General features: G+C 41.7%; 1 protein-coding gene across 4 annotated transcripts in view; it reads left to right on the forward strand.

Moving 5' to 3' along the window:
- The window catches only part of RAD18 (RAD18 E3 ubiquitin protein ligase), a 109,149-nt gene extending 98,145 nt beyond the window's left edge, over positions 1 to 11,004 (forward strand). The window contains exons 11-12 of one of the 4 annotated variants that reach the window (XM_064593144.1): positions 3,117 to 3,223; positions 9,025 to 11,004. In XM_064593144.1, coding sequence (XP_064449214.1) covers positions 3,117 to 3,223; positions 9,025 to 9,050 — 133 coding nt within the window. In that variant the 3' untranslated portion in view covers positions 9,051 to 11,004. The remainder of the gene's footprint in view (positions 1 to 3,116; positions 3,224 to 9,024) is intronic. The other 3 variants (XM_064593131.1, XM_064593142.1, XM_045861923.3) reach the window with 3 other exon arrangements.
- Positions 11,005 to 16,302: the final 5,298 nt, after the last annotated feature.

Consider the following 16,302-nt stretch of genomic DNA (forward strand, 5'->3'; position numbering starts at 1 on the left):
GTATAAATGTGCCTATATGGGTACATATTTTATTCCTCATTTTATAATTGCCTCCTTTTATAATAAAGGGATGTCTTATCAGAGGCTAATTCCTCCTCCCTCATTCCTACCCATTTGTCAGGAACCTTCTTTGTCTGGCAACCTCTCCCTCTCAGCTGTATCTTTGTCATTGGGTTTTCAGCCTGCTTAAATCTTTCTATCTTAAAACTAGCCAAGCAACAAATAACTCATTCAGTCTCTCCTCTCACTCCATCTCATCCTACAGCCACTGTTGTATCTTTCCTTCCTTTCTTAATGGATGGTCTCTACCTGCATTTTCCACTTCCTTATCTCCACTTACTCTTCCACATTCTCAGCCAGTTCCATCATTCATCTGAAATCATTTTCACTAAGGTCATCAAAGACGTCCATGTTGCTAAATCCATAGTCAAAACCTTCATTGATTTAGCAGATTTGATACTGTTGACCTCTTCACCTTTTTTAAGCCTCTTTGAGGCTTGAAGAGGTAAATTTCCATCCCAAGGTCACTCAGCAATAAGTGGTAAGTGATGGAGCTAAGATTGTAACCAATGTGCCAAAAGTCAGCCCTTTGGACCATTAAGCTGTATACTGTCTTTACAAAGAAGGAGAAGTTCACTGTGCTGAGATTTTGTAGTTTCATAGCTGAATCACTGGGAGAATGGGAAGTGTGCTGTATCCAGGGAAAGCATTATGAGGAGGTTTATCAGGCCAATGAGATATTTGGTGGTTCAAACAGTAATGTTTTATGAAAGTTTGAGATTTTGGCTACATTACTCTCACCTAAGCATTATTTAACTTTGCATTTTGGCAAAGAAGGCCACTGCTTAGCTAACTATTTCCTCTTGTACCAGGAACCATCCTGTTCATGCTGAACTAAGCCTGACACCAATGGCTATGACACATTGTAGCCAGAGTTCCTGCACCCAAGCCCATTCTCAGTAACGATGGCCTCCAAAAGTCATCATAAGAAAGCACTTAGAAGACCAAGCGCATCGATTGATCCTCATAGATAATGAATGTTACAGCTAGAAGGATCTAAGTGTTCATCTCATCTAATCCCTTCATGTTATAGAGAAGGAAGCTGGACTCCAGAGTGGTAAATTGACCAGGTCAAGGTCCACAGCTAGTTAGTGGCACTGCCAAGATCAGAATCCAGGCCTCCTGACTTCAGCTGAGCATAGAACAGTTCAAACAAGCTTATGCCATAATGTAGCTTTAGAGGCAGAATCAGGAAAAGCCTCCATAAGCTTTACTTTTAAACAAAAATTGGCAGTTCTATATCTTAAGCTTAGAGGCATGTTTTGTGGTACCACAAGTGGCATATTTGAGATGGTAGTCCTAGAACATACTATTTCAGTTCCAATTCTCTTTCTCTTAATTCCATAAATGATTGAGAGGTTCTATTAGCAACATAGTGCTCCATATAAAACAATATTTTCATAAGCAGCAAAAAACCAAAAACTATTTTCTACAGACTGGCCTTGGGTTCTTATGTCTGTAAATACTGGTTCATCTTAATGTTTTTTTTTTTTAAGATTTTATTTATTAATTTGAGACAGAGAGAATGAGAGAGAGAGAGCACATGAGAGGGGGGAGGGTCAGAGGGAGAAGCAGGCTCCCTGCCGAGCAGGGAGCCCGATGCGGGACTCGATCCAGGGACTCCAGGATCATGACCTGAGCCGAAGGCAGTCGCTTAACCAACTGAGCCACCCAGGCGCCCTGGTTCATCTTACTGTTTTGATCTATAAAATATATTTACATCAAACAGGATGAAAACAGTAAGAGAAATGGTCCTGGTATATCATTTCACAATTCTAGGTTTCAGTTTGTTTAATATATAAAATGTGAGGAAAATCTGTCTGCCCCAGAGAGTCTAAGTCCCTTCTCTCCAGAGCTGCTGGCCCTCTGCTGTCCCCTCTCTCAGTGAATGGAGTATGATAGTCTGCCCCACTGTTCAAGCCAGACACCTAGGAATCATTTTCAACCTCTCACTTGCCCTGACCTGTCATATTGAGTCAGCTGCAAAACTCATATAGGTAAGACCTACATATGCATCACAGACATCTGAAGGACTTGTTAAAGCACAGATTATTGGGCTTTACCCAATTCGAAGAGTGATTCAGTAGATTTGGGGTGGGGCCTAATAGTTTGCATTTTTAACACGGTCCCAGGTTTGCTAATGCTGCTTCTGGGGCCCCCACCTTGCGCAGGCCCTCTGTGATATCTCCGTCAGCCCTTTGTGCCACGGCTGGCTACAGGCCCTTTGCTCTTCTCTCTAGCTTTGCTGCAACAGCCGTCCATGCCTCGCTGCCTCTAGTCGTTACAGTTCATTCGGCCGGTGAGATATGAAACACACTTTGTTCTTCCTGTTGGACTTTAAAGTCCTTCAGGGACTTGCCAGCATCCAAGGCTCTTACTGTCATGGCCCCAGCCTACCTACTGGCTCGTGGAATTTCATATGCGTGCATCCCCTCTGCACCCCACAACTCCTTGTTTCAGCTAAGCTGAACTACTCACGGTCACCTCAGAGAGTCCTGTTACCTTGTTTCGGTGCCTTTGCTTCTGCCTCAGTTGCCTTTTCCCTTTTCCTCCTCTAGATGGGAATTGTCATTCCTTTCTCCACCGTTCCATTCAGAAGCCCCTGAGTCTGCTCCTGCCGCACTCTGCACTTACCACTTGATTGCCTTTCTAGAGAGCATGGGCATTGGACCTTGCATCTTCATGTGTGTAGCATAGTGCCTGGGTGGCCCATAATGGGCATTCAGAAAGTGTATGAGTGAGTGAATATGTCAGTCAGTGTTTATTAGATCTGAATGCACTCAGTAATGGATTCTAGCTGTTAGTGACACAGCTCCTGTGGCTTCAAGCCCCTGTGAATGGATAAGGATTTCACTTACGAATTGTTTTAACTCTTTATCTCATAGTGCCTTAAAGAGGGAATTTGAGGAAATAGCTTTCTCTAATATTCTTATAAAATCAGAAAAGAATAATTTTCTCTGTTAATCTGAATTTCATCTTAACCCCATGAGAATTCTTTTGCAACACATTTTGTTTACCCATTCAACAGCTGATGGGCATATTTGGGTTGTTTCCAGATTTGGGGGATTACGAATAAAACTGCTGGAAGGATTTGAGTACAGTATTGTGTGTGGACATAAGTTTTCATTTCTCTTTGGTAAATACCTAGGAATGGCATCATATGGTAAGTGTATGTTCAGTTGATAAGAAACTGCCCAGCTGTATTCCACCAGCAATGGATGAGAGTTCTAGTTGCTCCATATCTTGGCCAGTACTTGGTTATGCTCTTCGTTTTTAAAGCCATTTTAATAGAGTTATAGTAGTATTTTTTTTTGTCATTTTAATTTGCGTTTCCCTAAGGATTGATGATGTTGAACTTCTTTCACATGCATATTTGCCATCCCTATGTCTTTTGATGAAATGCTTCCTCAAATTTTCTGCCCATTTAGTAAATTGGGTGGTTTTTTACTTTTGAGATTTATGAGTTCTTTATCAGAAACGTGTTTTGCAAATATTTTCTTCCACTTTATGGCTTGCCTTTTCATTTTCTTGATAGTGATTTTCAAAGAGCAGTTTTAAATTTTGATGAAATCTAATTTATCAATTTTTTCTTTTCTTTTACATATGGTGCTTTTTTGTGTCCTACCTAGGAAATCTTTACCTAACCCAATGGTGTTCTGTTACATTCTAGAAGTTTTAGGGTTTACATTTAAGTCTATAATCTATTTCAAGTTGATTTTTATAAATGGTGCACAGTATGGATTGAAATTCAATTTTTCTCTTTTACATGTGGGTCTCCATTTGTTCCAGCTTTATTTATTGAAGAAACTATCCTTTCTCCATTTAATAACTTTGGTACCTTAATCAAAAATCAATTGGATATATATGTGTGGGTCTATTTCAGGAATCACTGTTTTGCTCTGTTGATCTATATGTTTGTCTTTTCACCAGTAACACACACTGTCTTCATTACTGCAGCTTTATAATGTCATGAAATCAGCTAGTATGAGGCCTCTAACGTTCTTTTTCCAGTTTACATCAGAGTTCATTCTTTGTATTTTATAGTGTATGGGTCTTAACAAATGTATAATGACATGTATCCACCATTATAGTATACAGAATAGTTTCCCTGCCTTAAAAATCCTTTATGTTCCACCTGTTCATCTCTCCTTCTCTCCAAGTTCCTGACAACCACTGATTTTTTTCTGTCTTTATAGTTTTATTTTTTCTAGAATGTCGTTTAGTTGGAATCCTACAGTATGTAGCCTTTTCAAATTGGCTCCTTTCACTTAGTAATATTCATTTAAGATTGCCCCATGTCTTTTTGAGGTTTCCAAAACCTCATGGAATTTCTTTTTAGTGCTGAATAATATTCCACTGTCTGGAGTATTACAGTTCATTTATCCATTCACCTACTGAAGGACATCTTGGTTGCTTCCAAGTTTTGGCAATTATGATTAAAGTGATATATATACAATATATAAAATCTTCTAATTAAAAACAAAGTGCAGGATTTTGTGTGGAAATAAGTTTTCAATGCCCTTGGGGAAGTACCAAGGAGTACAATTGCTGGATTGTATGGTCAGACTATATTTAATTTTGTAAGAAACTGCCAAACTTTGTTCGAGTGGTTGTGCCATTTTGCATTCCCACTGGCAGTGAATGAGAATTTTTCTTGCTCTACATCCTCACCAGCATTTGGTGTTGTCAGTAAATTTTTCTTTTTTAGAATTGTTTTGGCTATTCTGGCTTTGTTGATTAGAATTGGAGCTGAGGGGTGCTTGGGTGTCTCGCTCAGTTGAGCAACTGACTCTTGGTTTCAGCTCAGGTTGTGATCTCAGGGTCATGAGATCAAGCCCCATGTCGGTCCCTGTGCTTAGCATTGGGTCCACTTTGGGATTCTTGCTCCCTCTCCCTCTGCCCCTCCCCCCCGTTCTCTCTCTCAAATAATAAATAAATCTTTAAAAAAAGAAGAAGAAGTGGAGTTGAGGTTCCCCTGTCCCTAAAGGAGATGAAAGGCTATCTACCAGTCTGGATGTGCTTCTGAACTTTGGGAAGGGATTTTATGGTTCTGTTGGATATAGGTACCAGATTCACCATCCTACCCTGTCCTGTGGGGAAAGGAAGCACCTGAATTGACTTTATGGGGTTTGGGTAAGGTTCACAATGGGGAAGGGAAGCTAATGTGACCTTGTAGATGGGGCCCTTTGGGCTAATTCATTGTACTATTGTTTTTAAATTTGGATGTGTTTAGGAGTTGATGTGTTATGTACTCCTAATTTCACATCCAATAAGTGCCAGAGCAAATTCTCTGATAGGGAAGAGCCACACATAAAGAAGTGCTAATACCCTTGAGGTCCCACAACCCTAATGACCCCTTAGAGCTACAAGTCTTAAGACTAATGATTTTCCTGATTGGAGTCTCTGAGAAAGGGAGGCAGCCTCCACCTAGAGGCACCCTTTGGGATTTTGGACTTGTGTCCAGCCTAGCATAGCTACCAGTTACACTCCTTTTGAAAAATAGCTGTTTGCTTGCTACTAGGTTCTTGTCAAACTGAATGGCCTGATCCATGGACTGAACTGCTCTTATGGACTGAATTGTGTCCCTCTAAAATTCATAAGCTGAAGCTCTAACCTCCAATGTGACTATATTTGGAGATGGAACCTTTAAAGAGGTAATTAAGATTAAACAGGTCATAAAAGTGGTCATGAAGGCCACAGATTGGCAGATACCCTGCTTTGAGGCTGCAAACCTGAAGGGTGCTGAGTGAACCATCTGGGTCACTCATGTACATATCAATAATAAGGGCACATTCTTTGAAGGGAATGACTGGAATCAATAATGGGCTGATGGTCAAGGGATTCACTGGACTTTTTATCCTCCCTACAATCTACAGGCATCTAATATTATTGAATGTTGGAATGGCCTCCTTTAAAATTATCAACTCCCTCATCTTCTGGTCCACATACCTTAGTAAGGAAGTTTGGTCACTGAACGCTGCTGTCCCCAGAACGGAATCCTCTCCTTTTGGCCACTTTCTGGGTAATGATTAGTACAGAAAGGGTTTTGTGGTTATATATTTACCTATTTCAGAAACTCAGGGTTCCTTCTTAATTATTCCTGGGCATGATGCTTGTTTCTTTCTCCTAACAGCAACCATATACTGGCCAGATTGGTACACCCTCTGGGTAGCAGCTTGGCCAAGAGGGGTCTTAGAGGATTCACACTTAATTCTGATTCAGGTTGTTGGACTCACTTGCTGGACTGATATGGTTCTAGGTCAGGGATCAGCAAACTATGGCCCATAGGCCAAATCTGGCCTGCTGTCTGTTTGTTAATAAAGTTTTATTGGCACATAGCCACACACATTTGTTTCTCTGCTGGCTGTGGTTCTTTTCACGATTACAACAGAATCCAGTAGTTGTGACAGACTGTATGGCCCTCAGAGCCCAAAATATCTAGTCCTTTACACAAAGAGTTCGCCAACTCCTGTCCTAAATCAAAAGGCTAGTGACGACTTGGCAGAGTACACTACTCACTGAGTCTTCTTACTATGGCCCACATGCATCAAAGTGGGGAAAATAAGGGCACCTGGGAGCCTCAGTCGTTGAGCGTCTGCCTTTGGCTCAGGTTGTGATCCCAGAATCCTGGGGTTGAGCCCCACATCGGGTTCCCTGCTCCGCGGGAAGCCTGCTTTTCCCTCTCCCACTCCCTCTGCTTGTGTTCCCTCTCTCACTGTGTCTCTCTCTCTGTCAAATAAATAAATAAATAAAATCTTAAAAAAAAAAAAAGTGGGGAACATAATGAGTCTCTGAAAAGTTTAATAAAAATGCCCTTACCCTCTCACATCCGACTCTTCTGGGTCAAAGGACTGGGTGTGAGTAGAGAATGATTAAAGAAAAGGTAAAGTTACATCTAATAAAAAGGAACATGCGATTTTGTGGAGGTGGAGAAAGCAACAGTGCTGACAGTGGGGGAGGAACCTCTTAGACTCTGGGAGGTACGGAGAGGGAGGGACAGTACCGATCTTTGTCTTTCAGAGCCACCCCTGGAGCCGTCTGTCTATGTATGTCCTCCAGCTTATCCGTAGAGACTTTACCATATTAATCATAGTTATTTAAAAGTTTTAGTCTGATGGTTCCAACATGTGAGTCATTCTGTCTGTGTCTCTTGGTTACTTTATATCTTGACAATGGACTTTTTATTTGGTTTTTCTTCTTTGTGCATTGTACATTTTGTGTGGATGCTAGACATCCTGAGAAGGGCCGTAGATACTGAGGTAAAAATAGACTTTGTGCCTGGAAACAGGCATGCTGCTGCTTCTCTTAGGCCATTAGTGTGGGGAGTTGACCCAGGTTGGAATTTCCTGGTTCCTAACATGACCTTCAGTGTATCAGAGGCATCAAGTTCCTCAATCAGTGGGCTGCTTTTACCTTGTGCTTAGTGTGGGGGCTGGGTTGTGGGAAGCTTTTGTTCAATGATTTTGTTCTTACTTACCTTTCAGCCTTGTCTGCATGCTTGCATCCCAGAGGGCCATCTCTCCATGTCCTGACCTCTCCTTCAGCAGTTTACTGCTACTGCCTATTACTTGGTGCTTGGCTACTGGTAGGAGCCTGCTGGGGCTCTATGTTGTCTTGTTCCAGCTGTGGTCTTGGGCAGGCCCTGTATGCCTGGATCTTGGGGGTGGAGCTTTCTCTGCCACCTCCCCGACCCCCCTCCATGGTAGTCAGAATGCCTTGCCCAAGCCTTTGCTTGGTATTGTTTGAGATCATCAGCCCAAGATGATTTTCTGCCCTTCCTCCAGAGGTAGAGGTTTTTATTTCTACCATTTCCCCAGCAGCAAAGAATCTTTGCCAGTGTTCTTGCAAATGATTTCCTATTCTTCCCATTCAGGCAAACTTCCCATTCAAGCATTCTGCCCCTCCTCCAGAGATAGTAGATCTTTGCCTGATTCCCATGGGCCAGTGAGTTTCCCTCAGCAGCTGAAAGCTCTCACTTCATAGGAGAGAATAGTCCCGGGAAGATGTAGGGCTTTCTGCCTGACCCCTGTCACCCCCATTCACCAGCTTTATCCTGTGCCATCAAAGTGGGCTTTCCTCAGTTTCCCCGCCCTGCTCCCAGTCTTTCTTATGAGAACTTGACTTGAGGCTCCTGGAAAAGAGCTTGCCAGTGCATGTGGCTTCTCCTTGTGTGAGGGGCCTTTGGTACTAGCCCATAGTTCAGAATTCATTAAAATGTTAGCTCATGTCCTCTTATCTGGTTGTATAACAGCCACCTTTCTCCAGTTCTGTGTCAAAAGTGAGAGAATTTGGGGTGCCTGGGTGGCTCAGTTGTTAAGTGTCTGCCTTCGGCTCAGGTCGTGATCCCCCAGAGTCCTGGGTTTGAGCCCCACATTTGGCTCCCTGCTTGGTGGGAGGCCTGCTTCTCCCTCTCCCACTCCCCCTGCTTGTGTTCCCTCTCTCGCTGTCTCTCTCTGTCAAATAAATAAATAAAATCTTTAAAAAAAAAAAAAGTGAGAGAATTTGTGTGGTCCACCTCTCTTTGGTGGGGCTTATCTTTCTTTGGAATTTTGTTTTCCTGCCTTACAACCTGAGCTCTCAGGATCAAGAGAATGATTTTGTTAGACACTGACTTTGTCTTGTTGTTAGGATACCAGCACCTTTTTTTTTTTTTTTTTTTTGCAGTTTTCTTCATGTTAAGCAAAGCGTAAAGCTATTCTAGATTTTGATTCAGAAGAAAGGGATTCAGTTCCTGCTTCTGTCACTTATGGCCTGTAATCTTTGCTTAGTCACTGTTTCCTCAGTTACAAAATGTGTATAATAATAACAGTAATGATAATTATTATAGACTTGCCATTGGAGTAGAGAACTGTTTGGAGGTTTAAATGAAATAGTGCATGTGAAAGCACTTGTCAGCTAGAAGCTGCTGTAGAATAATCATGATCATTATTTTCTGAGATACTGTTTCCTTTTTTCTGTTTTCAGAAATGATCTTCAAGATACAGAAATGAGTCCAAGACAGAATCGTCGAACAAGATCAGCGGAGGGTGCTGAGATTGAGCCGAGAAATAAGCGGAATAGGAATTAGTGAGGGCTTTGCTGACTTTTCCAGTGTGGTGATTGGAGTGTGGCACTTTGGGTTGCCACACAGACTTCATATTCATAAATGCCCAAGTGAAGGTGTTGACTTCTCAATATGATGGTTAGCTGATTTTCATACTTTTTGCCTTTCTTGGGAAAAATAAGTTCTGAAACATCCTCACTTGGTCAATTATCCCCTATCTCTAAAGCATCTCTCTCTAAAAATATTGACAGCCACACGTCTGCCAACTTTGCAGAGTACACAGACGTCTTGACAAAGAGTTTTGTTTCTAAATTTCAGGATATCCTTAAGACATTCTCCTCTTCCATGTAGAAACTAACTTGAGAAAAGGATTCTTTTCAACCTCTCTGTCACAAGGAGCAGCTGAGGAATTAAGAGCCTTTGTATTTCTGGAAAGGCAGGTTGTCATAAAATCACCTCTTTGGTGCGTGTCAGCCCCTGATGCCCAGATGCCAGCATGCCTGTCACAAGCAGTTACGTGATGGTCATTGCCCGAATTTAATGTAGTCATTTGTCACTTGGAGTAGGATGTTTGTATCGAAACCAAAAGTCACAAACACTAACTTTGAAACATTGGCGTATTCTTTGGAAATGGCACTTCAAAATGATATTAGTCTTTTTTTTTTTTTTTCACTTGGGTAAATCAAATCTTTACCACTCTGACTCCCAGCTATTAAACAAAAAGTATGCAATAAATGAATTTTGTAAATGAAGAGACTGTATCAATTTAAAATAATGTCCTGGAAATAGTGTCTTATGGATAGTTGAGTACAAGCTACAAATCACTGGAAAGACTTGGTCAGAAATTGTCTCTGTGCAAAATGTCCATCAGGTCCCAGTTCTTCCAGAGTTCCTAACGCCGCTCTTCACCATCTCAGAGTCAGCCCTCTCCACCCCTGCCCCCACATCACTCCCAGCCCAAACACATCAGCTTTCAAATAACATGACAGCACACGCGCCAATGTTAAGACAACAAATTTATGAATGTGCCAGAGAGGCGTTTGTGACTTCCCCTTTCCAAAGAATGTCTCCATTGACTTTGGCTCTTTGGTATGCTTTGGGTTTCTGGATAATGTGTGGAGTCTCATTATGACTTAGAGTTCAGCGCTTGCACACTTAAAAGGCCATTTGTTTTCTTTTTGAGTTCCCTGAGCTTCAGATGGTTATGTAAGAATTTGTCATAGTCATTTCATCTGCGAAATTATGAGTGGTGCATTAAGGAAACTAAAAGTAGCACCACTCACTGAATCTATCAAAGGATCTGATGTGAGGTAAGTGAGCAATATCAAGCAAGATAAAGTTTAACATTGATGTGATATTTACGTCACTGAATTGCCAGAAATTATGCTAAAATGAAAACTGTTTCATTAAAAATTGCACAGCCTACTATAAATTAAACTGGAAGTAATTACTACTTTAATTGCAGCTGTAAAAAACAAAATCCAAGCAAGTAAATATGAAGATCTACTTGGCTTTATTCAGGGATTCATGAATCAGGCAGCATCCCATCTACAAGTAGAAAGGAGCACCAAGTTGCCATACAAAATGGATGGTTTTTAAAGCAGAAACAGGGTTGGAAGGAGGGATGGAAGTCATTAGCAAAAGAAAAGAAAGGATTGGTGTAGGCAAGGTCACCTTTTGAGGGAAGGGCTAGGGTCTATCTTGCAGAAGACCTCAGTAATGCTGATCAGGAAATTCCAGTGTGAGGCCACATTCCTGCAATGCAATTATGTTTTGGTTGCTGTTGTGGGGGCATGTGACTCCATTTTGAGCCTTTTATTTCTTTTCCTTTTTCTTTTTTTAATTTATTTTATTTTATTTTATTTTTTAAAAAGATTTTATTTATTTATTTGAGAGAGAGAGAATGAGAGAGAGAGAGCATGAGATGGGGAGGGTCAGAGGGAGAAGGAGACTCCCTGCGGAGCAGGGAGTCCGATGCGGGACTCGATCCCGGGACTCCAGGATCATGACCTGAGCCGAAGGCAGTCGCTTAACCGACTGAGCCACCCAGGGCGCCCCCTTTTTCTTTTTTTTTTTTTAAACACAGCAAAAGGAGTTTGCAAGGGAGTAGTGAGACCCAAGATGGGGAACCAGGCAGGTGACTTTATTCAGAAAATATATGATTATCTTCTTAGGTAGCCATCATTGTGCCGAGTGATGTAGGAAAGATGTTAGGGTTCAGAGCCGACAGCCAAGAAAGAATTCTTAAGACGTCTTTGGTACAAAAAGATGGTTTTATTAAAGCACGGGGACAGGACCCGTGGGCAGAAAGAGCTGCACTGGGGTCATGAAGAGTGACCCATTATATACTTTCAAGTTGGGAGGGGTTTAGGGATAGCATAAGCCTCCCAGGTATTTTGACAAGAGTTCCCCGGGATCCTGAGGGGGCTAACTATTGTTAGGAAAGAGGGCTAGCAATTGTTAGGAAAAGGTTATTTATTACTGTTTAGTAAAAACTCAGTCATGAGACTTTTCAGATGTATATCAGTGGGTCATATGCTTGGAGGATGATTGCCAACCTGTATCTTATGGGGGTAGAGATAAAGGAAGTTTCCAAAGGAATTTTTATATGTTAAAGTAGATTTACAGCATCCTGGGGGTTGGACTAAGATTGCCTTTTGCCTTTAGCAAAGTATTAACATCTAGGCAGCAGAGTTCCTAGAGGAATGTCACTCTGCCTGTTTCAAGGACTTGTCATTGGGGTATAGGTAGTAAAGAAATTTAATAATTTTTTTTCTGCCTTTGTTTCCTGCATCAGTGAGCACTGGGAAAATGGAGGTGACCAGAGGCCATCCGAAATGGTGGTTCTCAGTAGGGCTGTTTCTCCATAGGGCAGGGAGGAAGATTTTGCCCCTAGGAGACATTTGGCAAAGTGTGGAGACATTTTTGGGTGTCACAACTGTAGTGTTAGGGGATTGCCACTGGTTTCAGTGGGTAGAGACCAAGGATGCTTCTGAACATACTACAACACACAGGGCAACCCTCATGCAGTGTTTGCTTAGGCTGCCATAACCAAGTGCCATGGACTGGGTGGCTTAAACAAAAGGATTTTTTTTTTTCCTTCCCAGTTCTTGGAGGGTGGCAGTCCAAGATGAAGTCAGTAGGGTTGGTTTCTTCTGAGATCTCTCTCCGTGGTTTGCAGATGGCCGCCTTCTTGCTGTGTCCTTAGATGATCTTTCCTCTTCGCTTGCACATGTTTGCGTGACAATCTCCTCTTAAAAGGACAGCAATCATATTGGATCAGGGCCCACTCATACGATTTCACTCTACTGTAATTATCACTTTAAAAACCCTGTTTCCAAATGCATTCACATTCTGAGGTGCCGGGGTTTACAACTTCAATATATGAGTGGCAGGGTCACGTAACACAACTTAGCCCATAGCACCCCCCCCCATTAAGAATTATCTGGTCCATTAAAATTGTCAATGGTGCCAAGATTGAGAAACTCCGGTGTAGAGGAGCTCTCAAGTCTACTCGAAAAATAATGCCTAAAGGGCATTTTCTGAGCTCTATTTACTAGCACTTAGAATACATTTAATATTCATATATTGAAAGAAAGGGATTTTTATATCCATTTGAAAATGAGAAACATAGGGTAAGTGTTAAATCCAGGATTGAAACCAATAAGCTTTTGATTCCAAAATTCATCTTTTAGTGAAAAATGATCCTTACCACTGGTTACTAATTCTTTTTACCTCCTAACTTCCCTCCAGAGTATAACAGCTCCCATGGGTATGTCATCCTAATGTAGGAAAGACGTTACGGTTTGAAGCGGACGGCCAACAAAGAATTCTTGAGACTTCTTTGGTGCAAAAAGGTGATTTTATTAAAGCACAGGGACAGGACCCGTGGGCAGAAAGAGCTGCAATGGGGTCATGAGGAGTGGCCCATTATATACTTTCTTTCTTTTTTTTTAAAGATTTTATTTATTTATTTGACAGAGAGAGAGACGGCGAGAGAGGGAACACAAGCAGGGGGAGTGGGAGAGGGAGAAGCAGGCCTCCCGCCGAGCAGGGAGCCCGATGCGGGGCTCGATCCCAGGACCCTGAGATCATGACCTGAGCTGAAGGCAGTTGCTTAGCCAACTGAGCCACACAGGTGCCCCAGCCGTTACATACTTTCAAATTGGGAGGGGGTTAGAGATAATGTAAGTCTCTAAAGAATTTTGGAAGCAAGGTTTCCAGGACCTTGAGGGGCTAGCTATTGTTGGGAAAAGGTCATTTATTACAGCCTAATAAGACCTTAGTCATGAGACCCTTCAGATGTCTATCGGTGGGCCATATGCCTGGGGGGTTTAGAGATAATGGAAGTTTCCAAAGGAATTTTTATACATTAAAGTAGACGTACAGGATCCTGGTTGGGGGTGGGGGGTGGGGGGCGAGGTCAGGCTAGGATTGCCTTTTGCCCTTAGCTAAGTATTAACATCAAGGCAACTGAATCCATGAGAGGAATGTCACTCTGCCTGTTTCAAGGACTTGTCAATGGGCTGTAGGTAGTAAGGAAATTTAATAATTTTTCTTCTGCCTTTGTTTCTCACATCAATCCCACCATGGCAGCAATGCCTGTGGTTTGGGGAGGGTGCAGGTAAGCTGCTATGTAATCTAGAAAGGGACATCCAGGTTGATCTGATCTGTCAGGCCATGCTTTCATCTTCTAATCCCTTCTCTCTTCTTTATACCTCTCATTGAGAGTCACTGGTCTCATTGAAAAAGTGATTGATTCATACACATACAACAGTGTGAGTAGTATAGTGAGGAGTGTATATATTTAAGAACTAACTCATGTGGTTGAAGAGCTTCAGAGCAAGTCTCCCTACAATGTGCCAATTTGGCATGTGGTAATTGAGCTGAAGGCAATTGAGACCCTATAGGCCCAAGAGAAACTTTTTGCCATTCCCTTAACTATCTAGAAGAATTTAAACTGGGGTCTTTCCCAGATTTAGAGTTAATACCAGAGACAAAATTTTATCTGAGTAACCTGTCTCAGATAAACATCTAATTACATCTAAAACATCTGCTCTTTTTCTTATTTCCCTGTGAATTGCCTTCCTCCTCTTTGAAACCCCAGGCCTCTATCCCATTCCTTTCTTTGAACCTCTCATGTATGTGGGGTTCCCATACATACAAAATTAAATTTGATTTTCTCTTGCTAATCTGTCTCATGTCAACTTGTTATACCAGCTGGAAGAACCTTTGAAGGGTAGATGAAAAATTTTCTGCCCCAGCACAGTAAAGATTCATGTCAACAGGAGTAAACAAAATAGACAAGCTTTTGGAGAATTTTTTTTTTTTCCTGGTGGCCCTCAGCTCTATAGAATGAGAAGAAAGCAATTATCTAGATTATTTCACTAATTGTTGCTGTGGTTGAAGTCAAAATTTGACTCTTGAGTTTTCTTAGAACTGGAGAAAAGGCAGAAAGTGGATTACAAAACTCTTAGCATCTGCTAAAAGAAAATAGTTCTTCAAGTGAGACACAGTTTTTCCTATTATGTGTTTCTTTTTATTATAAAAGTAACTAGTTATGAACATTAGAGGGGAAAAGCCATCACAACCATTGACCTAATGACCATTTTGATAACCTTTATTTGGTTTTAGTTTTGGGGCATATCAGATGTCCTTAGCAATAGCTGCTTGAGGTTAAAAGCAGGTCATACTAGCATTGACGTCTCTATGTTACTGGCTTCACATCCCCACCTGCACTTAGGCCTTATGGGGGCATTTCCTCAAGCCCTTCCCCATATGTCCAGGTATCCCTGGCCTCAGACTACTGACAATACAGGAACAAATCCATGCCTCAGTATCCTGCTGCTCTCCTGCCACATTCCTGCTGGGCCTCTGTCACCCTTGCCGGTGCTCTCTCACACTGCTGGTCCTGCCAGAGAATCCGGACTTGCCGTGTGCCAAGGCATCCCCTTGCCCCCTTCCTGTTGATTTCACTAATTGCTGGCCTTGCTGTGTTCTAAGTGGAAACAATGAAAGTGTGCTCCCCTAGTCTGAGAGTGTGCTGTCCCTTGGAACCACCGTGTCCTTCATAAACATTTTGCTGCTTCTCCTTCTTTCCTTACCCCCTTTTCTCTCTCCCTTTACCTTCTCTTTCTTCTTTCCCTCCCCTCCTTTCCTTGACTGTCATGACTACATGTCAGGTAGTAGTGCAGAACAGATAGACCCTGCCCTAATGGGACTTATAGACCAGATGGCAGATGGACATTAATTAAATAATTACACAGATTACTGTTGTGATAAGTGAAATAAAGCAGAGGTACATGGCCCTATGAAAATATATAATAAAAGGATTTGGTTTTGCCCATAAGCTCTATAAGGAGCTCAAAAATCAGTCCAAGGAGTTAATCGCCATAGTCCCGCTTTGTCCTCTGTGTCCTCATCCCCGGACACTGTGTATGTATCTTCTGACTTTTTTGGTCCAGAATACAAAATATTAAAATACTCATTGGAGTCAACTTATGCAAATAGGTGCTTATGTGTCCACTAACTTCACAACTATGTCAGACAAGCTGGACAAGTCAGAATTACATATGACCCAGCCAGAACTGACTCCACACTAAACACACACACAGTGCTTTTATCACTTTGCCACAGAACACTTTCACAATACATTATCAATACTCTTTAGTGATTGTGTCATGAACCCATCTGGATCATGTGCCACATTTGCAGTCTTCTTTTCCTGGACATTGAATTTATTGCCAGTTTTTCCAGTTATAGATAATAATAGAATTACTTTCTTTGGTTAGATTCCCAGAAATGTAATTGTTGAAACATTAGCTCTTAACAAAATATATAGGCAGGTTTTTTTCAGAATAGAGGACATTAGGATGTTAAATTCTAAAGGGAGTTTGGTCTGTGCTTTAAATTAATGGTAATTAAATATATTGGAGCTCTTTGTGGAAATTTCACAGCAAGTGCAAAAGCTTTCATATGGCCACTACTTCTATTAGCTGTCAAAGCTGATGGGTCCCCAATAGACAGGGACTGACAACAGTTCTGTAGGGCTATCAGCAAATAAAAGGCCAAAATACTTTGGGCATTCTAATACTGTATTTAGCATCTCTGAGGGTGATGGCTAGAGAACCCTTTTACAGCGTTTCATACCCAAGCGGAATACATTTTCTGGCAAGATTCTAGAGCTGTCATTTTTCAAG

Source organism: Mirounga angustirostris, unplaced genomic scaffold, assembly GCF_029215605.1.
Source record: "Mirounga angustirostris isolate CCGP_5_RB_7025 unplaced genomic scaffold, mMirAng1.0.hap1 SCAF_1, whole genome shotgun sequence".
Lineage (NCBI taxonomy): Eukaryota > Metazoa > Chordata > Mammalia > Carnivora > Phocidae > Mirounga > Mirounga angustirostris.